Below are 23,323 nucleotides of genomic sequence, written 5' to 3'. Positions count from 1 at the left end.
AAGTGGTTATAAAACTTGCATGGAGAGGGTGAAAGGTGGTAGGTTTTATATTCATCAGTGTTAATTGGCATCCTTAGGTTTCATTCGTACTAAACTTCATGATTGCTGTAACATTTTGGCTTCTGTTGTGCAAGAACACCTGTATACATATGGAAGTGAAATATAATGTTACCTTGAGGTGCTGAGATCTGAATACTTTAGGTATTATAAAAAATCGTGGTGACTTGTTAGCCACTTATGCTATGTAAAGATGGAGCTGTTTCTTGATCTAAACAATGTGTTCCTCTCTTTATTGCTGTCTTAAATAACATAGTCTTATGTCATGGAATGTGAATGTTTTATCTTGAGCAAAAGAGGACTCAGGCAGAATTTATTTCTTGTAAGACTGCAGTGCCATGTGTCTCTTTCAGATATATGATCGGTGTAGATTTTTCTTTTTCCACCCCCTTTATGTAGTATGGCTCCCAGGATGATACTGGAAAGCAGGACTGTTCTACAGCAGGAGAAGCAAAAGTGTGCTGTCTCTGCAGAGCATCTAAATCAGCTGATTACCTTCTAGATGTTGGTAGTCGAAGCTTTCAAGGTATGCAACATCACGGATGTAAATGCATTTGCTGGGAGAAGGAGCCAGGGATATGCTGTATCAGCCAGCCATGTGTGGGACTGATGAGGAACATTTCTAGGGCCTGTTGAAAAGCTCAGTTAGGAGCCCTACAATCTCAAGTTTAAGTCTCAGTGCTTTGTTTCAAAGTCAGTAGTGAATGCAAGTAGGGCAGTATACCTGCTGTACAGACTGGTGCAGATTAATCTCGCTGATTGCCAACAGCCTGCTGCCCCATTTTAGACTGTGTTGTTGCCGTGGAAGTAGTCCTCACCTCTGTCTTGGGACTGAGGGCAACCTTGAGTTTCTCCTGTGTGCAGACCTGGTTTGCACCATAATCCATGGCTACTGACTGACTAGGCAAGTTGGCAGTGAAGTGAGGGAGCTCATGTCAGTTGCATTGCGTGCAGGTGTTGTAGTCCTGGTACATTACTCCTCAAAGATGAGCTGTGTAGTAACCCATCGCTTTTTCTTAACTCTGTATTTGTAATGTGACATCTTGTTTACAGCTTTGAATGGCCATATTGTGTGGAGTCAGTGCTACTTGTATGGTTTCTTCTGATGACCATTAAACTTAGTAGCATACAGATACTAATTCAGAAGCTCTTGTGAGGAGTTTTCTTAGGAACTTTTCAAAGGATACTCACTGGCCAGATTTTCCTAAATACACTTGAAAAATAGCTCTAGATGCAATTACTTAACTACTGTTACTTATTTCATTATGTCATGTTTTGTTTTTTTTTCCTCTCTTGAGGGGGAAGAGGGGTTTTGTTTTGTTTTTTTTTTTTTTAGGATTAGCTTATCTAAACCTGTTTTTTTTTTTTTCAAGGTGCTAATTTGGAGGACAGTTGCATTCAGTGCCTCAGAGACCATAACCATTGGAAGTGAAATAATATATTTTTTTGTTGAGAGAATGATGAATTATTGGATTAGGCATGGAATGCATCGATCAAACTTTAACAATCCATTTACTGCTTAACAGCCATACTCTTGACTCCTTCTTAGAAAGCAGAAAGGTTGTGTAGGAAAGAGTACCAGTAAGTCTGGGAAGAAATCCCAGAAATAGTTAAAAAGGAGAAGGTGGGAAAAGCTGAACATAGGTAAAATGGAAGGGAATAGTTAAAGTATTTAAAAAGCAAAATAAGCAGTAAAAGATAACAATGGGGAAAGTGATTGTTTCCAGTCTACAAATGAAGGAGAGATGAAAAAGTTCTTGGTTGAGAGCTCATCTTGCTCCCCTGGATGTGTGTGGGGGGCAATGCAAGTGTGAAAGAGCTGGTTAAAATGTGGTATAGATAAGTACAAGTAAGACTCCAGAGGGGACTCATGGCCAGTATTTACCTTGACTTTGGGAAAGCAAGGCCAGGGGTTGCTATATGACTTAGTACTCAGTCTTGTGTTAAAGAGCTTTAAGGCATAGCACAATAAATTCCAAGTCATAGTTTAAAAACAAAACTTTCTCGTGCTGTCAAACAGATGAGTACTTCAAGTTATTGTTCTCCATCTAATTCCTTTCAGCTAATTAACTTTTAGACTTGGGACTGTTTCAAATGTCAACTGATAAATAAGTCTCTGTCAATGAGTTACTAGCAGAACAAAAATATCGGGAAGAATAAAGTACTTCTGAAGAGCCGAAACCTGGGTCTCTGTCTTCTGTCCTACCTGTGTCTGCCTGAGTGTGGGAAACTGATCTGATGAAGTTGTACATCTGCAAGATAGCAAAAAGGTCCCTATGAGTTCAGGTACTGAAAAGTAATAAGCTTCCAGACTCACCTCTTCAATCACTTCTGTGTTCTTCTGTTCAATATTTTTGTGTTTTTTGAGCTTTCTCAAGTACAATATGGAAGTAAAAACCATTCGAATACTGCAGTACATAAAATTAAATAGCATGGCTTCGCCTCGGCCACATGAAACCCAGTCAAGTCTAGTTTGTCTAGAGCTGAGTGGAGTATTAGAATTACTTGCAGCAGTAGATGGTTCTTGCTGTTTTTGTTCTTCCTATATGAGATTTTCTTTTAAGATACAGGAGATCATCATTTTCCTCTTTTCAATGAGTCTGTTACTAAAAATGACAGTGTTTAAGCTTGTCCTCAGTATCTTCCTGTGGTTAGTTTGAACTGACAGGGTATTTTCCTTAAGTGACTGTTCTAAATGCCTAGCATGTTAGCAGTATCACTGTAATGTAGTAGCAAGTGCAGAATTTAAAGTTCTCCCAGTTGCAATCTGTGGCCAAGAAAGGTACTGAAGGGTAAATAAAGGCTAGTCAAATAGGTTTCCATGTTGGATGTGCATAAAGATGAGTGGAGGCAATGAGCTGAACTAGCTTGATGAACTTCTTGCTTTCTGACCTGTTGTCTTCCGTAGCCTTGAGTCAGAGGATTACAACCTAGAGTTTGGCTTAATTTCTTAATCTAGTTCTATGTGGGCTGTCTTTGTCTACTTCTGTTGCTGCTTTAATTGGAATACAATGTTGCATGTGATTAAGCTGGAAAATAATTATTGCTGAGACAGGTATGCTTCTGAACACCCGATTGGATGAATGGCTGTTGGAGGTAGAACTGGGAAAAACTGAGGTTATTTTTCAAAGTAACCGGCTTTGCTTGATTTCTCTTCAGTGTACTTGATCTGGTGGAACAGTACTTGCCTTAATCAAGTATAAGGTAAATGGCATCAAATGCAAGAAACTTCTTCATGATAACGGATGAACTGACTTTTGACTTGTGTTAATCTGTTTCTTTTTTTCAGTTACTTAAATGAGACTTCCTCATATGGCCCTTTGATTTCTCCTACCTTCCTATCAGCCTTTGCAACAATAAAAATATGCTTTATCAACTCTGCTAAAAATGATTACTAGAGGTCAGTGAAGCCTGGGAAGCTTAATTCTGTGTCTGAATGTGCTTCTGATGGTTGGTGTTCGTACTATAAAAACTGACCAAACAGCCCTTCTCCAGTGGTGCCACTTCTGTGCTTTAAACACTTCAGTGCACTTGTGACTTCCTAAGGTAGATTTCCTTGAAACAGGAACAATATTGTTATGACTTCATTAAGGTACCGTAGCATTTATCTCTATAGCTAAAGAAAACAAACATGGGAATTGGATGGTTGTAATCATACCATTAATCACTTCCTACAAGATCGGAGCACATACTGTTGCAATGTGGTGTTGGTAGCTGAGGTAGCATAAAACAGCCTGCTTCTGGTAGCTAGGAAGTGCTATATACCAATTTGTTCAGGATATCCTGTACAGGAAGGAGCATACTAAGTTTAGGTGGCATTCTGCATAGCTGCATTTTGGCATTTGATGGTATCGGAGATAGCTCAAGCTTCTGGACATGGCTTATGTGTCTAAGGCAACTTCAGTTCAATGGCCGTAAAACAGGCTTTTGACTATAGTGAAGTGTCTTGATTATTGAAGTTGACACGTCAGTGGTTTCGCATAAACATCTAATAGTGTACATTACCTCCTGAGAAATGTGAGTGTACTCAGGTGTAGAAGAAATTTTATGTAAGCTTCATATAAGATCATATAAGAATACTACTGAGAGTATTCTCTTTTAAAGAGGTGAAAACTGTGGGACTCTGGAAATGTTAACAAAAGTTCTCTTGGTTGATAAATTTTGAGAGCTAGTCTGGTGCTGTGTTTCCTGAGACTCAGGAGGCACAGTTCAGGTGTGTTAAACTGATGTGGCTGCAAATATGTAAGTAATGTAGAGTGAGAAAAATGAGTTGTGTTGTCTCCACAATTTGAGGCTGGTCTGAAAAGAGATCCTGAAGTGATTTCTGTGAATTCATAGGATGTGGCTATGGGCAAAGGACCAACAGCGTTACTTAGTATGACAGTAGTAAGGCTTCAACAATTTTTCAACAAGATTTCTGAAAATGTCCTTGTAGCCAAACTGATGAGATACGGTTTAAGTAAGTGGACTAAAGTGAGTTTAAAAAAAAAGCTGTGTGTGCAGCTGGCCTTAGGAGGTTTGGATCAGCTGTCCAAAGTCCAGCTGGAGGCTTGTTACTGGTAGGTTTCTGCAGGGATCTGTACTGGGACGGTCTGTCTTCACACCAATCATTCATACAAATCAGTAACAAACTGCCGTTAAGCTTGTGGATGGTATTGTATTGGGAGGGGTAGTGGATATTCGGGAGGCTAGGGCTAATTGAGTCAGAGGTCTGCAGGCTTAAACATCATGAAATTCAACCAAGGCAAATGTCAGATCTTCCTTGGGCAGAATGACCCCATGCAGCAGCAGCGATGTGGTGTGAACTGGAGAAAACAAAAACCTTTACAGGAGAGAAGCTAGGGGTCCTTGTGGGTCAGCAGCACACCTTTGTGGGGTAAAAGGTGAAGGCATGGCCACACAGTTCTGGGGAATCCAGATTCCTGGCTACAGTGACTTAAAGGGTGAGAGAAAATGAAGACTGGATCTCCTTAGAGGTCCCCAGAGAAAGGGGAAGAGGAACAGACACAAGCTGCATCAAGGGAAATTCCAGTAATGTGTTAAGAATGCTTCTTCCTACAAGGCAAATGGAGCACTGAAACATGTTGTAGAGCTTCTGTCCTTGAAGATATTCAGAACTAGGTGATGGTAGGACCCTGAGCAACATGATCTGACTCCAGAGTTGGTCCTGCTTTAGGTTGGGGATTGGATTGGATACCCTACAGAAGTTCCTTCCAGTCAAAATGAGCCTCATCTTTTGTGCATGGATAGGCAAGAGCTAGCATAGCTAGTAGTTGCTAGCTGTGGAAGAAATGTAGAACTACTTAGATGTTTCAAGCTTAAACAGAAGTGAAGGTTGTCCTATAAAGTGGTTTGACTTCTAGATTAAGAATGATTAAAAACTTGCTTGAAAACTGGTTCTTGTTGTTAACCCCTACAATAAATAATAACTTAAGAATTTCTGTTAGTTCAATATGTAGCCAGTGAGACCAGTCTCTTACAGCACACAGCTGATACAGCACAATGCTGGTAGTGTGACAAATATGGAAAATGGATTTTGGCAGTAAAAATAGCAGCTATTATAAAACTTTCTTGTGCTTCGCTATCAGTAACAGACTTACTGTCCTGATGCAGATCCTTGACAAAAAAGGGTTAACTTGCTGAAATGATTTGCAATGCTGCCCTCCGCTGCAGTGTCAGCAATGCAGGGAGCAGCACACATCCCTGTAACTCTGTAATGTAACTTAAAATTCATCAGATCTTGCAATGGACAGCTGAGATTTTGTCATCATATTTCATGATTTGCTGCTGACAGAATGTGGTCACTCTGTATTGCGTGGTATGGCTGCAGTTGTTAATTATTGACAGATAGCATTCCAACTGTACAAGTAAATGGAAATGCAAAGCTAATGCTTAGCCGCCTTCCTGGACTTGTGACTTTGTTGCTATCTGTAGTGCAAATTACAACATAACTGAGGTTTACAGCAGGAGAAGTCTCTAGAATATGCCTAATAGCTGAGAGAGGACAAGACCCTGTATAGAAAGGGAAGGACTGGAGGAGTAGCCTCATGCTTGAGGGAATCGGAGCTTTCCTGGGGGTTGTGAGTTTCATCCCTTCATTTAGAAAAACATTGCACACTAGTGTTCCTCAGAAGTTTTTTAGCAGTTCTGTAATCTGTGTGGGAGGTATACTTGTGGGGACAGGGAATGCTGAATGCTTAAAGCTGTTGCTGTATGTTTACAAGGACACAGTTTCTTCCTTAAAATCAGTTTCATAGAAAAAAAAGAATGCTTGGGTGCTTATCTTAAACTCAGATTTCTTGTCTGTAGAAACTTTTCTGCTAGTTTATGCTTAAACTTTCTGTAAGGACTGTGCGCTCTATCAACACCAAATGCTGCTGGCGATCTCCAGGTGTCCCATGTTGCCATCTCCATTAGTACTGACTAGGCCTGTCAGCGTAGTGGGAACTTGACTGACCTTCACAGAAATGTCAACTGAAAGGTGTTGTGACAGCTTTTCTCATGTTTAAGGAAGCTTATTAACTTGCTAGCTGGGGTTTGTCCTGATGGAGTTGTAACTGAAACTGTGGTCTTAGCAGTTTTAATCATCAGATGGAAGACATGAAAATTGCTTAGTGGTTTCATTGTGTGTTTGCACTTTGTTCTGTGCATCTTAATAGTCTCCTGTTGTGTGCAAAAGACCTAGTGCCCTTGGAAAGAAAAGGGAGGGAATAGTTACCAGAGAGTTTACTCTGGGTCTTTGAGGCACCCCATCTGCTGACCTGATGTGAAGTCTTCAGATGTTTCCCCTTTGGATCCAGGTTGTAGTGGAGAGAGTAACTTATCTTTAAGTGTCTACTCTTTGCAGATATCCTTGCAGCCACCAAGGATGGTAACCCTAAGCATTTTTAAGAGTGACTAAAGAACTGTGAGGGCAAGAGTGAAGGATGCAAGTGCAGAGACCACAAACTAGTTGCCTTTCTGAATGAAGGAAAAAGACTTGGGTTAACAGTGAATGCATCTAGCAGGTCAGCACCTGGCTGCATGGCTGGTGTTGCAGATTGGGCTTTGACTTCTCTGACCACTGTTTTCCATGAGGAACAAGGATTGCTGAGGCAGAGATTAGGTCTATCTGGGAGATTAAGGTGGGAGTTTCTTTTCCAACGGATTGGTTAACTTCTGAGGAGGGCTTCAAGTATGTTGGAATACTCCCACACTTCTCTGTAAGCCGAAGTGAAAACATGAGGAATGATGAACAAGTGTCTAAAGGGGACATGGTGGGAGATGCTTTTTGACTCCTGTTGTCAAGGCAGCACAAATGGGAATCTTATCTGTACTGCCTATGTGCAAGTGCATCCAGCATGGCAAACAAACAGGCTGAATTGCACATCCGTGCTGAAAGAGTATTGTGGTGTCACACAAACCATCCAGGAGGTGCTTGGGATATACTCAAGTCAATTTGTTGTTGGAGGTGAACATGGGCTGACTACACAAGATTCTGTAGTTAGATATATGAAGAACTGGCTGTAACAGTCAATGGCAGCCTTGACTTCAGTGGTTTTGAGATCTAAGTTTGAAATCCTGGGAGGACTAAACAGCCTTGATAGTCATAATCCTGGACTGTGGGAGAGATGACTTCACCTTATTCAGAAACGTGCTTGTCATGTTCTCATGGGGAAACTGCTCTAGTGAGCAAATGATCTGAGGACAGCTGACTGTCTTCAAGGGGAAAAAAAAAAGCTGCAAACTACAAGAAATGGCTGCTGCGATGTGATGGAAATCAGTGCTGATAGTCTGTCAGACCTGTTGGAAGAAAGGAGAACTCATGGCTGAGGCTCAGCAAAACAAGCCAAGTCCACGGAAGGTTGAAGCAGAAGGAACATGGAGGCAGTTCCTGAGAGCACAGGTGCAGAACAAGGAGAGCTCAAGCTTGGTGTAGCTGGAATTACTAAAGGATGACAGGAAGGGCTGCTATGACTATACTGGCAACAAAAGAAAAATTAAAGGGTATGTGTGCCTGCTGGTCAGTGGGGTTGAGGACTTAGTGAGGAAGGATATGGGAGGAAAAAGCAAGATGTACAATACATCTTGTTTCGGTTTTCACTGGCGAGTCCTGCCCTCTGGTCTCCTAGTTCCTTGAGTCTACTAGTAGAGTTGTTGACATGTAGCATTACCCACTGTAGAGAAAAATAATATTCAAGAATATTTAGGTCATTGCATGTATTTGAGACCATGGACCAAAAAGTCTGCTTCTGAGGGTGCTGAGTGAGCTGGTTTATGTCACTGCTTGCTGTTGCCTTTGAAAACTCTTTGTGAGTTGAGGAGGTTCCTGGCAAGTGGAAAAAACAATATCACATCCATCTTGAGGTAAGGAAGACTGAAAACTACAGTCTGATCAGTCTTGTCTCAGTCCCTGGAAAGACTGTAGACCAAACCCTCCTCCGTGCCTTTTTAGGCACGTGGTGGCCAAGAAGGTGGTTGGGAGTGGCTTGAAGGGTGGTATTCAGTTAAGCCGTGTCCAGCTGGTGGCTTAACTGGTATTGGGGCAAATGTAATTTCCTGTCTTTGAAGACAGGATAGTGTTTACTGCAAGTTTGCAGAAGATGCCAACCCAGGGTACCATTTACAGGAGAAGGCAGGAGTGCTACTTTGGACCTCAGTGTGCTGGAGAAATGGGCTGACTGCAACCTCACAGAGCTCAGCAATGGCAAGTGCCAAGTCCCACATCTGGACTGGAAAAAACATGCAATAGCATGGGCTGTGGTCCAGTGCTCCTCAAAGGTAGCCTGGCAGGCACAGATGTGGGGTCCCGGGGAACAATAAATACAGCATGTGTCAGCAGTTTGCCCCCACGGCAAAGCAAGACAACCACGTCCTGGGCTGTCGAGCATGACTGCAAGTCAAGGGAAGTGATTTTTTGCCTCTGGCACTGGAGCACAGTGCTTAGCTCAGGACTTGTGAGTACAGCGAAGGTGCTGAGGTACCAGAGTGAGCCCTGTGGCAGGCCATGGTGCTCGCTGGCTGGAGCAAGAGTGTAGGAGAGACTGACGGAGCTGGGCTTGTTCAGCCTGGAGGAGGGGAGGGAGCCCTGCTGCCTGCAGCTACCTGAGGGGAATGTGCCAAGAAGACTGAGCCAGGAGCCTCAGAGGTGCAGCACAAGAAATATATAAGAAATATATGTAAGCTGGACTGTGGGAAATTCCAGGTCAATGTAAGGAGGGAAGAATGCCTCTCTGAGGCAGATGAGACACTGGAGAGGGTTCCCAAATTGGCTGAGGACTGCAATTTTATGGCAATACGCAAAACTTGATTGGTTGAGGCTCCATGCAGGAGGATATAACCAGACCTACTTTGAGCAGGACTAGGTGGCTTCCTGTGGTCCTTTGTACCTACATGATATCATTATTCTCTTATATCAATACTACAGCTTATTTGACTTTGCCAGTGAACTATGTATTACAAAGAAACCTGTACTTGGGAATTCTGTTGTGTCTGTGGTAACTGGTAGGTATCTTGTCTGGAAATGAAGACAACAACTCATCTCTGTCAGAGATGATTTGTTGAAGACCCTCGAGATGCCATGGACTTGGTGCATGCATTTCCTCTAGGAGATGATACCGATAAATAGTGCTTCCTGGGACGTGGACATTCTGCATGCCTTGGTTCTGACAGATTAAGTCTGCAACAGGTGAAGAACGTGTTGGTGCAATTTATACTCAGGAATAGACACTAGTTTCTTTATTTATCTAGCAAGATGGGCATTGCAGTTACCATTGCAATTACTATGGCAGTGTGTTAGTTATAACTGTGTAGCAGGATAGTGTCGTCTTAGCTTACAGTCAAAGGCAGCGAACAGCAATGATAAAACCTTAGTGATGACTGTGTATTTCATTTTGGGTTCTGATTGCAGTTGCCTTGTATTTCTGTGTAGGTAATGGCAAGTTTATTATATGGTAGTGCTGAGACAACAGCTATGTAACTTGGAAGGGAGGTTGTTTGTTAGATTTAAGTATAAGTGTGTATCCTGGAATAACATCCCCCATTTTAGCAAGTTCGTGGCTAGGTGGAGTAGGTTACACTGCAAAGTCATTGATAATTTCCTGATCTTGAAATAAAGGAGGAGTGATGGGCTATAACTCTTCAGACGTGTGATACTTATTGCTACAGCCCCTTTCCTCTTCCCATAAAAAAAAAAGTTGGCAGGTATTGTAATAACGTTAAATATCTTCTAAGGAGGAGAGAGGTTTGACCTCTCAAAGGAAGTGTGAGGAGGGTATTTACCTGACCAAACCTTCAGTTAGTAGTTACTGTGGTCTTGCTAAACCTTGTTCTGGGGAGAATTCATGTGGTGAAAGCTACAGTTCTGGGTGGTGCTGGTGGAGAGCAGAATCTTGTGTTTAGTGTTTTTTCTGGAGTAAGAAACCTTGTTCAACATGCTATCAGCAACAACAAGTTCCATATGCATAAAGGTAGATTACCTTACAAAACAGTGGTTGATTATTAAAACAATCTGACTAGTGTAGATGTTTGTATATGAGGCCTTCTTTGTGGAGGAGAGGACTAACTTAGATATCTGTGTCTTCTGAACTATTTGTGTACTTAGAGACCAAATCTTGAGTACATAATGGTCTGTTCCTTTTTCAGGGAGCCGACCTATTAAAAGAGTATATGGGGCAAGTCAAGTTTTGCAGTTGGGGAGGGGGGAACTTAGCATGTTATGTGCTTATATGTAAGTAGGTTGTCTGTCCATACTTCAGATGCTGTGTTCAGTTCTGCTTCCTTGATCTTAAAACCAAACTGAAACAACAACAAAAAAAAAACTCGGGTTGAGTAAATCAGAGGAGGGCGACAAGGATCAATGGTATGGAAGTGGGCTTGTATATGTGGCCTGCAAAGAATTCTCAGTTGAGGAAAAGAGTTGATTTGTTAGGAGGAGGGAGAGGAGAGGAAGGGGTATGGTGGCATCAATGTAATCATGAGCTATGTCTAAAATGTGTGTGCACACAATGTGTAGACTCTTACAGTGCAAAAAGTAGGGGCTCCTCAAATGAAGCTAAAAGGGGTGAAGGTGCAAGCACAGATGTTTTTAGAACTGATGGCAAGACTGTTGGTACTTGTTGCCAGAGGATGCTGTGGTTGCAGAAAGCTTGTGATGCCAATGGGAGATGGGTCAGTACTGAAAAAACAGTAGTGAATTAAACTGACAGGTCAGGTTAGGGTTGGGCCACCTGAAAGTATTAGGAGTAAATGACTGTCCTGAGTCTTTTCTCTTGCTGTTTCCTATGCTTCCACTGTAGTCTGCTGTTGTTAATCACTTCCCTTGTGGGAGCAGAAATGCAGTTTCCCTATTATGACAAATTAAGCTATTAGGTTGCCATGTCATGGGGAGTGAAGGGAAAAAATCTCAGTATGGAACTACCTTCTTCATCAAAGGTCCTTCATGTTTGCAGCATCTTATTCAACAATTTTTGAAAGGTGAGGCTACAGAGATGGTCTTGGTGATTTACTGCTTAACATCTACAGGCATACTCAGAAGGGTTCTTACGTGGTTGTACTTGGTAGTATATGTAAATCAGGACCTTTACTGGGGTGTCATATCTGAGAATAAAGATGACTTCTTCCAGTCCTTCCTTGTGGACCATATTTAAGGCCTTTGAGCATGCTTTGTTTTCTTTCAAACCTAGATTCCCTAGGTGGCTAGTATGTGAAGTACAGTATTGCAGTTGAACAACTCCAGATGCAACCTTACTGATGTTGGCTTAGAACCGAGCTTCTCTCTTTGCTGGTGTATTCTAGACTGGGACCTTGAATTGTTGAAATATAATCAACATCTACTTAAACTTCGTGTGACTTTGAGAACCTTCATTGTTCTCTAACCAGTTTGGTAGTGTCCTGTATCTGGTACTGGTTCATACTGACTACTGTTCTAATTTGGTCCCATTAGAACTTGAAGTTTTCCTTTGTTTTTCAGGCTGACTGGGAAAGACTTATGTATAACTTCTTTTTCTGTCTATAATGCAGTTAGCAGCTCAACAAAGATGCAGAACAGAAGCACAGCGCTCCTTTTGACCTCCTGCTGTATCTGTTAGCTAGCTATTTTTGTTAAGTACTTAAACTGGGTGCCACATAGGAGGACTTTAGCCTTTTCTTCCAGCTCGGTGTGTCAGGACTATTTACTCGTTATGTTTCGAAAGACTTTGAAGATCATTTTGAACTTTTAAACAAACCTTCCCTTCAAAAGGTTTGAGTGGTAACTTGAGCAACTGCCTGTTGATCTCCCTTGCTTTTCTTTAAGTATATCAATACCTATTCATTTGATATTTCGGGGTAAATACATTTAAAGAGGAATAGGAAGCATTTTGTGCTTCTGGGTGGAAGTGGTATATGTATCTGTAGCTATCTTGTATACTACTACTAGTGTTGGAAGGAGTAAGACTGAAGATATGTTCTCCTCTAGTCCTGCTTTTGAGCCTGACCCAATTCCTGGAAAAAGAGCACCTTGTTGTCTTGCTTGCTCTTTTTTAAAGGGGTTGGGATTGAGAGGTTTGTCTGTTTAAACTGGGGATTGGAATGTTTGCAGAACAATTTTCAGCTGCCTTATAGATCACTTCACTCATTAGTTCAACATGTCTTGTAAACATCTGAATGCTTAGTATTGGGGTAAACACAAGTATTTTAATTTGCCGTGTGTTAACATGTGTAGAAGATTATAATTCAAGAACATGTAAAACACAGTGATGCTAACATGGTTTAAGTTGAAATTCCAGAGGAAGTTTTTAAGTTGCTAAGGCTTTGTAAACATTCTCTCTGAGTAGTTGGATTTAAAGCTTTAACCTTATAAAACTGGCTTTCTGAGATTGTCCTTGACTACTCAATTTGAATCATGAGCCTAACCTTCTTTAAAAAATTTTTTCCTCTTGTCTTAGATTGCATTTAATTTTCTACTGCCTGTTGCTGAAGGTCTTTGGAGCATGGTAAGAAGCAGAGTATGTACTGTCTTTGCTGTATGTGGAGGTAGTGTTAGCTTGTGCTTCGGCTCTAGTTACATGTGGAGGAAACAGCATTGTGAAATAAGCATAAGGGCTCAGACATATGGACCTTGGAAGTTTTAGTGCAGGAGTTGGGATCAAGCTATGTTAATGCTGAACTCTGAGCTGAATATATATTTTTACTTAGTGTTGCACTGGAGTAAAAGAGCACTTGCTAATACTTTTTCTTGCTTCCCATGAGCAAAGTTTGCATTTAATGGACAGAAGGGTTACATTTGCTTTTGTAAATGTAATTGCTGTTTCTCTTTTGGAATTAAGTCTGGAGCTTAGTTTTGGTCCGGTTACAGGTGGAACAAGTGAATGTTCAGAAGTTAATAGCTATATTTCAAAGAGAAGAAAGTTTGTGAGCAGCCACAGAGGGGCTAATATATCAGTGCTGTGGGATAAATCTAGGAACATGTCATTGCAGAATTGTTTTTGTAACGTTCCTGGTTTTCTCCTGGAATCTGGTCGAGTTGACCTCTTGATTCAAAGGGTTGGGTCCTTGGAACACTAGTAAAATTTGAGGGGGGGGAGGGGATAAAAAAAAAAGACTGATAGCTAGCTAATATTATACAAGGAGAGGCTAAGAGGGCTGGGCCTGTTTAGCTTAGAGAACAGAAGACTGAAAAGACATCTAATGGATGTGTATAAATATCTGAAGGGAGAGTACCAAGATGATGGGGCCAGACTTTTTCAGTGGTGCGCAGTGATAAGAGGCAACGGGCACAAACAGCCACCCAGGAAGTTCCAGATTAATATGAGAAAACACTTCTTTACTGTGAAGGTGATGGAGCACTGGAACAGGTTGCCCGGAGAGGCTGTGGAGTCTCCTTCTCTGGAGATGTTCAACACCTGCCTGGATGTGAGGCTGCACAATGGGTTACAGGTGACCCTGCTTGGCCAGGGAGATGGACTAGATGATCTCCAGAGGTCTCTTCCCACCTCAGCCACTCTGTGATTCTGTTACTCTGTAATGCAGAATAAGGCCAACAGGATTTCTCTTGCTTTAGCCAAAGACTGTTCAATTGTTATTCCTAATTATCAAGACTGTCTTCTGATAGACTTTTCCATGCCTGTGATACTGTTGCAATAAAAACTGAACAAGGTTTTAAGAATTGCTCTTCAAAGACAGAAGTGTTATACTTAGTTTCCTTGCCTTCTTTGTTTTATTAAAAAAAAAAAAAAAGAAATAATTTACCTAAAAGGGAAAGTTGAGCTGAGTTAGTAAACCTAAATGTTATAGAAGGTAACTTCTGTTTGTTTCTCATTACCTACCTCCCCCCAAAAAATTTGATTTACAAACTAGAATTCTGCTTGAGCTGGGGATTGTGACCAGGCAGGTGATCACAAAGGAGGAATATGCTATAATACTTGCTCTCTGATTTAAGTGCAGTTTTCTCCTAAGGACTTGGCTAGCAATTCTAATTGGAAGCTAATGTTGAAGCATTTTGAGCTACGTGAGTCTGTTCTGTTCCTTGGTTGTGATCTTTTCTTGACACAGTAATTTAATTGTGCTCTCTGCTGAAGACGCACACTGACTGCTTCCTAGTAATTTAAGAATATATTTTTATAAAGCCTCAAGTGGTGGTTTGAGGGCTGCTTTCTGATGTGTCCTTAAGTGATTTTATTCTCTAGCTAAACAAATCTGAAAATGCCACCAGACTGGGTGGCTGTGCTATTGCTGTCTCTGTTGCATTGCCACTTGTAACTGACTAACAGGGGAGAACCCAACTCAGAAGGATAATTCAGGAAGAAATCAAGTGATTATTTTGTAGGGTGAGCTCTCAAAGGCACCTGATAAGCACTGATGCAGGAGGAGGAAGGGCTAGAAGAATGATACTTATCTTTCTGATGCCAGCTGAAATTAAACTGAGGTAATGATGTTTAGCCTGACCTTAAAACTCTTCTGTGGGAAGTTGTGCTGACATAGCAACTTGCTGCCACCAAAATGGGATGTTCTTGTTCTGCTCCGCTTTGATTGGAACTCTTCTCCTTAGCTGCTCCATGTGTTAGCACTGAAGCAGGGTACACCCAGAAGCTGAGTAACTTGCTGATGTGGGGGAAAACTTGTTTTTTTCTGGTCTTGTGCTGTTTGGCTCTATTGTCTTGTGGAAACAGTTGACAGCTAGTGCAAAATAAGTGGGTAGGAAGTGGCCATGTGGTCCCTCTTCCTTACTAGTTAGTGGTGGACTGCTAAGTAGGCACAGTTCTATAATGGATAATGAAAATGGATTGCTATTGTAATTAGACATGTATGACCATTCCCTATAGAAAGATTTCTGAATATTCTGTTTATTGCAGTGAATAACCAAGTTGGTCATGTGGAGACTAAACTCTGTTTTCATAGCATGAGTGCTTTGCTGCAATAAGGTCACTGTTTTTGTGACCCTATCTCTTTTCAACTAATGAGAATTTTGATTAAGAATTACCAGCGAACCGCTTCTGTTATCATGGCAACATTTGATAGTCCCGTGTTTTGTTTATTAAAAAAAAAACATAGCAAGTTTTAGGGATTTTTCCTCTTATTTCATCTTTAAAGTGCTTTTTGATGAGTGAAATGACAATGCTAAGTGCCTTGCTGTTTTAAATCAGATTATTGGAACAGTCTAAAACTGGGGAGTTAGTGAACCCAATGTAAATGTTATTTTAAAAAGAAAATGTTGATTGTTTAAACCAAGGTGAAACTTTAGTCTTTACCTCAAAATAAACAAATGCAACTAGCTTGGACTGACAGGCATTTGCAATACCAGGCCTCGAAATCTGGTGTCAATTTAAACTGTGGTAATGCGAAAGATGATTGGAAGGATGAAGAGAGATACAGTTCATTCGAAGAAAGAGATGTCAACTCACAGGGCCAAAAAAACATGTTCCCCTGGAAGGTATTTCAATGGAGGTATTGGAACAAGCTGCTTATGCTTTCCATCCCTGCATCCACAAAGGAGTCAAGTCCGTAGCTCTAACTGTGATGCTATTTTATCTTGAGACATCTTGGAGCAAGTGCAGAGCCAAGAGTACTAAATGACTGCTTTTTATAAGTTCTCTATGCTGGTAAAATTGGAAATAGAGAGGGACTGTACCAATTTGGGAAACTGTTGGTGTCTACATGCAACTACCATAGCTGTGTATGAAACAGGCTCAGAGCTGTAGTAGCTGACTGGTGTAGGCAAGGAGTTCTGAAACATCTGTCCAAACTGAATGATATAGTCAGGTTCAAAGCTTTAAAAAATAATAGGATTGGGTGTGACTTCGCAATGCGTTAACTCAGTAATTATTGTAATTCACCAGTAGAAGATGCCTGGTAGTGTCAACTACCTTCAGACAACCTCTAAGTGAGCAAGCAGAAAAGATAGATCTGCAACAGCTTTGTTAAATATAAATGAAAATATATGAAAAGTTCTTGATGGTGTTTTTGATCTGAGAGTTTACAAGTAAATTTACGCACTTAGTAAGTGAATACTAACTGTTTATTTCACAGAAGTTGAAAGTGATGGTAAACAAGGATTCCACTATTGTGTGCAAAGAAGGTCCTCTATTTCAAGAGGAGGATAGTTGAGCTTTATTAAAACAATGTATCCAAAGTGGATATCTTCCATCAATTAAGGAGATGAATAACGTGGTTGTAAAGTGTCTTGTGCATTATAAACTTTTAAAAGCAGATTTTGAAGTAGATTTGTGACTTAGTTATTATTCAGCTATAGTCTTCAAGCAAAACAAGCTCTTGAATGGAAATATTTGTGTCCAAGGAAATAGTCTTCATGACTCCAGGTTCCTTTACTAGAGAGCTCTGAGTACCAGCTTAGTAATCAACTTCATAGTTTGAACAGTTAGTTCAGCAACCATAAGTAGTTAAATAACGGCAACTTAGCTGAAGGCTAAAACCAGAGAGAGTTCTGCAAATGGAAGATGTGGTTTTCACTTGACTGTAGGAGGGACAGAGTAGTAGGCATGTAGATGTGAAGGTTACAGGATGGAGCTAAGAGCTATCCAAGTGGTTTTTCTAAAAAGTCTTCTCTGGGTGTAGAAGGAACTGAAACAGAGCAGATTTATCAATTCTGATAAGCTTTGCTAAGTCGTGGCTTACATTACCTTTACCTGTGCTGTTTGGAAAAGCAGCCTACTCATATATTTAACAAACTCTGTAGTCGAAGTGTAACACTTTAAACATGAGGATCTTTCAGATGGCTTCAATAAACTGTTTTCATTATGTGTGCTTTGTTTTAATTCCTTCTGGAAACATTTAAGGGGAACAATAAGAGCCCCTGAGAGTTTGAGTTGTTCTCTTTGGCAATAATGTGTGTAAAACGGTTCTCCTTGAATTAGAATTGAGGAACAGGTGACTTCAATGGGAGTCAGAAGTGTGCAGAAATCCTTGAGGCAGCAACAAGCCTGAGCTCTTGTAGTTAACACAAGTTGCTTGTTAGTAGGCAGTAGAACCTCATCAACTAAAAGCTCATGACTTTACTACCTTTGGTTAATCAAACTGTAAGTAGTAGTTTCATATAGTATGTATGTCCAGATAAGTAGCGCTCAACATACAAAAAGCCTTGTATTAGAACATGAACTTTTCTGAGATCTTTCAGGGTACAGCTTAAATTTTATTTCAACAAAACATAGGTTTTGTTGAAAAAACATTTAATTTCTGGCATTATTCAGGCTAATGTCCTGAACGGTACTAGGATAAAGGTGGCATTACAATCAGAACTTAATGCAAAAGCAAGAAATGTACTTGAAGGTGGTTTTGGTTTCAAACACCAAACTGAAATAGGACCCAACTGCAGGAGCTGCAGAACAATGAGCTTCAGAAAAGGCTACTGTAGACTACTTAAGCTGTGTTGTGAAAACAATGTGAGCTTTTTTGGTTTGGGGATGGGGAGGAAGTAGTGGGAAGGAGAGTACTGTTGGCAGGAGAGTGTAGACCTGCCATCAGTCATAAAAACACTGGCAAGTGGAGGTGAGGTGGACCAGAACTTTAAGTTACTGAATAACAAGGACAGAATCTATGGTTTTTAATTTTCTTTATCCACTACTACTTGTCTTTCAGTACTAAGCATTAAATGTGTGCCCACAGTATCATAAATGGATCATAACTGCTTTATGGAACAAAGTAGGAAATGAAGAAAGGTGTTTGATGTATGGACTTGCAGTTAAGTCATCCACAGTCACTGCCTTTGGAAAAGTTCTGCATGATATAACTTAATGTTTCCAAACATCAGTGCCTTCTAAAAGCTATTGTAAGAATTTAAATCTTGGCAATTAAATGAATAGAAGTGTACCATTGTTTGAGGAAACTATCAGTGGTTGAAGTACAGAATTGCCTGTATGTAACATCTTCCTCCCCATGAAGTAACTCAAGTCTTGCTTTCTTGTGTGAGTTATTTAGTTTGGAGCAACACATTTCACACAGTCATAGCTTGTATGTCTTGCTCTGTTCTGACCTAGCACTTGAAGCCTAACAAGATTATTAAATACTTTTTCTTGTAACAGTTTTCTAGTAAGAGAGGTTCAAGACATTCAGTGCAACTATATGGTTAGTTCATGCAGTAGTAGTTACTAGATATGTTCCTAAAATCATGCAAAATTGAGTCTTAGGTTGCTGGTTTGTAATGAATGAAACCTTGTGTTATAAGGGAAGAAAGCCTGTTGGCCTACTTAGTATTCTCAGTTGTGAAAACATGGAGTGTGGCGAAAATGATTTTGTGTTGATATTTGATTGTAAGATGAGTGGTTGCAGTTGAAGTGAGAATGAGCATTTGCAGTGATAGTAGAATACTGTGCTGTTTGCTAATATACATGGAAATAGGCAGAAAAGACTCGGTATTAGATGACCCTTGAGCATTGTGTTAAGGAGAATCTGGAAAAAGAAAATCTCAGGTGTCTCGTGAAATCTCTATTAGTGGAAACACAGAAGATGACCAGACAGGTGTGAGCAAGCTGTTCAAAATTGCTCTTGCTTTCATTGACTAAATGACTTTCAAATGACTTTCAGAGGTCCCATCAAGCCTAAATTATTCTTTATAGAATAACAATGCTCAGCAACAACTAAAAGAACTATCAACTTTATTTTTATCCTTATCCTAAATCCAAAATATAGCGCCATATCAGCAACTCTGAAGAACATTATCCCAGCCCAAACCAGGACAACTTGTTTTCCATGATTGCCTGGCACTGGTATTTTGATCTTTTAAAGTTCTGTCTAGTGTATATTCTCTGTTTGTGTGCTTGTTTTGGGTTGCTTTGGGAGATGAATTATGGCTTAAGCCTCATGCTGATGCTGAAAAATTGGTGATGAATACAAAGAATGAGTGAGTAACCTTTCAATAAGGTTAATAGCCCCTGTATAATGGAAGCTATATCTGCAGCAAGTGGTTTACATTTTTGGAAGAGCTACTAGTGTGAGAAAGCTGTTGTGTAGACTGACTGAATCCTGAAATTTTCTGGTTGCTACTCAGAGGTTGTTTCGAAGGATACTTAAGGATAGTAGTGCTTCTGAAGTGATATTGGTCATGTAGTTGACAGACTTCTATATGCTGTTTGACAAAACAAAGCTTCACAAATTCCCCAAATTTTATAGCTGTGTAGATAGAACAACCATTTCTGGGTTTGAGATTGAAAGGTGAGGTGCACAGGAAACTCCGGAGTGGTGAGGAGAAAATACTGAACTGATCAGCGTCAGGAAAGAATAGTTGATATTTACAGGAGTTTGTAGCTTTTGTTTTTAATGTGCCTGGATAAGAATCTGCATACTTACGTGTAAGGTGTACAAGCATTTGGAACTGCAATTTTTCTAATTTTGTGAGACATTATAGAAAAGTAGGGCAGGTGTTTGCTCCTACTCTTGGTGTAAGTTAGCGGTTGCAGTTGACAAGTGATTTCTTAAACATTACTGCTTCTACTTGTTCTAGGTACTGGCAGCTTCTTCAGGAGCTCTTTTCCCAGTGTTTTTGTTTTTCTAAATACTAAAAGAGTGCAGCTACTAGGTTTACTCGACTTTTCACAAGCCTTGCTATATACTTGAGGGAGGCTCCTCAGAGCCTGTATTAAACACAGCCAATACCATCCACTTACTTCACCATCCCCGAAATTACTATGGATAATTCTGCTAATCCTTTGCTAACAGTAGATTAATTTCCTTTATGCATCTCCTGCCCCCTGTATTTACTTTTATGCAAACAATGTGTAACTGCAAGTTAAATGACACACACAGGTGAGTTGATCTTGTCTCCTGATACATTCAAATTCCAAAGAAAAGATAAATTTGTAAAACTTGGTTTAATGTTCTGTTGGCTCTGTTTCCTGTGATGGAAAAGGTATATGAAGAACAAAATGTAGCTGATGAATGTTATATAGCTGCAGCAGGTGTATTTGAGGCCTGTTCACTCCAGCCTGTAAATCTTTAAAAGTAGCAACAACAAAGTTGGACTGATGAAAATATCCATGCAGTCTACGTAAGAAATAACACAATGGTCTCACGGCACAAATGAGCTGTTAAATGTATTCCATAGTGAAAAAGATTTGATTTTCACAACTGAAGAAAACAGGAATAATTGTTAGTTGAGTATTGAAATTTTTTAATGTGCTTTGGTTATCTTCATGTAGCTGATGCCTGTAACTATTGGAATTGGACTTTTCAAAAAGAAAAACCCTAATTTAAAAGGAAACAAATTACTTGCTGTGCTACTAAGTAGAATGACTTTCCTATTCAGTTTGTTGCCTTCCCAGAAGTCAAAGCTGCTGTTGTGTAAGATTGTAAGGCTTTTCTGTACTTAGTAGTAGTTGGTTGCAGTTCATACAGCTGATCATTCTATCAATGTTTGGTACAGATGAAGACTTTGTATAGGCCTAACATTCTCAATTGGTGATTTCTGAACAAAAATCATTCTGTTGCGTCTATAACATCATAGAATGTGTACATTATGAACATTGTGAAACACAGTACATTGTATAATTGAAAATGTCACAAATAAAACTTGTGAACCTTATTTATATGTGAAGTAGAAAGCAATAGTTAGCTTTTCTAAGGAACACTCCACCTCATGCTTAAATGTAGCAATGGCAAGTGGAGACTAAATTTGGGCAGAACTTTGCCTGTTTCAATCAAGTGTTTAGATAGCTGCCTTATTTTGAGTGTCTGTCTCAATACATATTAGTTGCAGAAGTGTGAAGAGGCTAGCAAGTGTTCTTTGACTACACCTATTTTTGTTTTCTGGCCTTTTTCCCCTTACTAGCCCCTACTGGTCTATCAGGCGTCTTGGTATGAAGTTCTCCTTAGTTGGATTTATTTGTGCTACTTCGTGTTTTCATACTACTGGCATTAGTCAGGAGTTCTGTACAGACTAAATCTTTATCTGGATCTTTAAATTACTCGTTTAAGTGACTTCAGTGACTTAGTTATGGTTTGAGCACTGAAAAATCAATTGATGGGAAATGTAAAGCTTTCAACAAGGGACTCATGTAAAGGTATATTGAGAATTTTTCCTGAAAACATTTTTTTTTCTCCGGAGACTTTCTGACCAAAAATATGGTTCATGTCTCCAGTTGAATGTCTCCAGTTGAATGACCTCTTCATGTATGTGAAAGCTGTGCTACTAAAATTTGGACCTAAGTCCTGTTCCCAGGTGAATTTTATAAGTAACGGCTCAAGTACCAATTGGACAACTGAAGAAAAAATCAGAGCAGTTGAAATAGTACCTTGAAAACTTAAGCACAGTAAAAATAAATGCAGCGTGGATTAAGACCTTGATTTTTTTAAGACCTTTAAGACCTTTTTAAGACCTTTTTTTATTGTTAGCTTAATTGGAGAATGAATGATTGAAGTTATTGGAACATCTGTTTCACTGAAGAAGCTGTGAACTTGTGGTTTAATGAACAGGTACAAACTTCTTGGTCTAGTGGATTTCCTGTCTTGGAAGGGGGTAGTGCAAAATGCTGACCTCAGAATAAGACTTCTACTGTGGAAAATATTTTAGGTCTTGAATAGAAGTAAATTGAATCTTAAGTGAAGAGTAAACATCCCTACTCTTGCGTTTTTACTGTGTTAATACAGAGGAAAGATATAGTATGAAGAGACAGCACTATAGCAGGAAGTTTATCTGATGGTATGTCTTCACTGGAAACTAGGGGGTACTGAAGCTAAACCTGAGTTCTTAAGTTGATGGTCAGTGTTGGAGATGGAGTAGTTTGAGGCAGGTTTTGCTGTGACCTGTACACACTAAAAAAAAAAAATTGATTTATGACTGGTAGGAGGCTTAACTTATATATTTCTCATCAAAAGACTCCTAACAGAGATCATTTAAAGTTTAGAAATAACCAGTTCTTTATTTTTTTTACCTGTTGCTCTGGATCTAGATATCATCTGATACCTAGTTCACTTGCCAAAAAGATGGATGCACCAGTTATATGATCATCAGGTTGTCATTATAGAACGTTGCATATTGATCCTAGTGTTCTTTGAAGAATGATAGATCTACATCTAGTTTGGTTGCTACTTGAAGCATCTCTTTTGTAAGAGCAATATGTGTTTGTACATTGCTGTGAATCAGCTAGAATATGGTTCCTCAGAAGAAGTAGGACTTCTTTGTAAAAGGCAATCTAACTGATGAAGAAGGCTTAATGTGAAGACTTGGAGGCATAACCTTCTTGTGTACAAACTAATGATTGTTTTGTTTTTAGGTACCTTAGCTGGACCAGTTGTTGATCCACATGTGACAGCAGTTTGGGGGAAGAAGGTTGCACTGAAATGCATAATTGATGTAAATGAAACAATAACACAAGTTTCCTGGGAGAAGATGCACGGTAAAATTTCAGAGACAATTGCTGTTCATCACCCTGAATATGGAATTTCTATTCAAGGAAAATACCAAGGAAGAGTGTCATTTAAAAACTACTCGCTCACCGATGCAACAATCATCCTGAAAAATGTAAGCTTTTCTGATGCAGGAGAATATATTTGCAAGGCAGTTACATTCCCACTTGGAAATGCACAGTCATCAATAACTGTAACAGTACTAGGTAAGTAACATTCATGAAAGGAAATGGAATTAATAGCACTAACTTGTTAGCAAAACTCTGCAGACTTCGATGTTGCATTTTACTCTTTAACCCCCTGGCAACGCAAAAATATACTTGCTACTCTTTCAGAACAGGTATCTTGATATTAACAGCTTCATTGATAAGTTGTCTTTAGAGCCTTGATTTTTTTAGAACTTACACTTTGATTTGATTGTCCTGATCCTTCTTAGAAATCCTTTTTAGACATC

At 39.8% G+C, this 23,323-nt stretch overlaps 1 protein-coding gene across 2 annotated transcripts in view; it reads left to right on the top strand.

Annotated features, from left to right (window-relative positions):
- The window catches only part of NECTIN3 (nectin cell adhesion molecule 3), a 68,306-nt gene that overhangs the window by 3,532 nt on the left and 41,451 nt on the right, over positions 1-23,323 (top strand). For both annotated transcript variants that reach the window (XM_035540513.2, XM_035540515.2), the window contains exon 2: positions 22,737-23,075. In XM_035540513.2, the coding sequence (XP_035396406.1) occupies positions 22,737-23,075 (339 nt within the window). The remainder of the gene's footprint in view (positions 1-22,736; positions 23,076-23,323) is intronic.

Source organism: Cygnus atratus, chromosome 1, assembly GCF_013377495.2.
Source record: "Cygnus atratus isolate AKBS03 ecotype Queensland, Australia chromosome 1, CAtr_DNAZoo_HiC_assembly, whole genome shotgun sequence".
Taxonomy (NCBI): domain Eukaryota; kingdom Metazoa; phylum Chordata; class Aves; order Anseriformes; family Anatidae; genus Cygnus; species Cygnus atratus.
The sequence above is the reverse complement of the archived record's forward strand: the minus strand, read 5'-3'. Positions and strand labels throughout refer to the sequence as shown.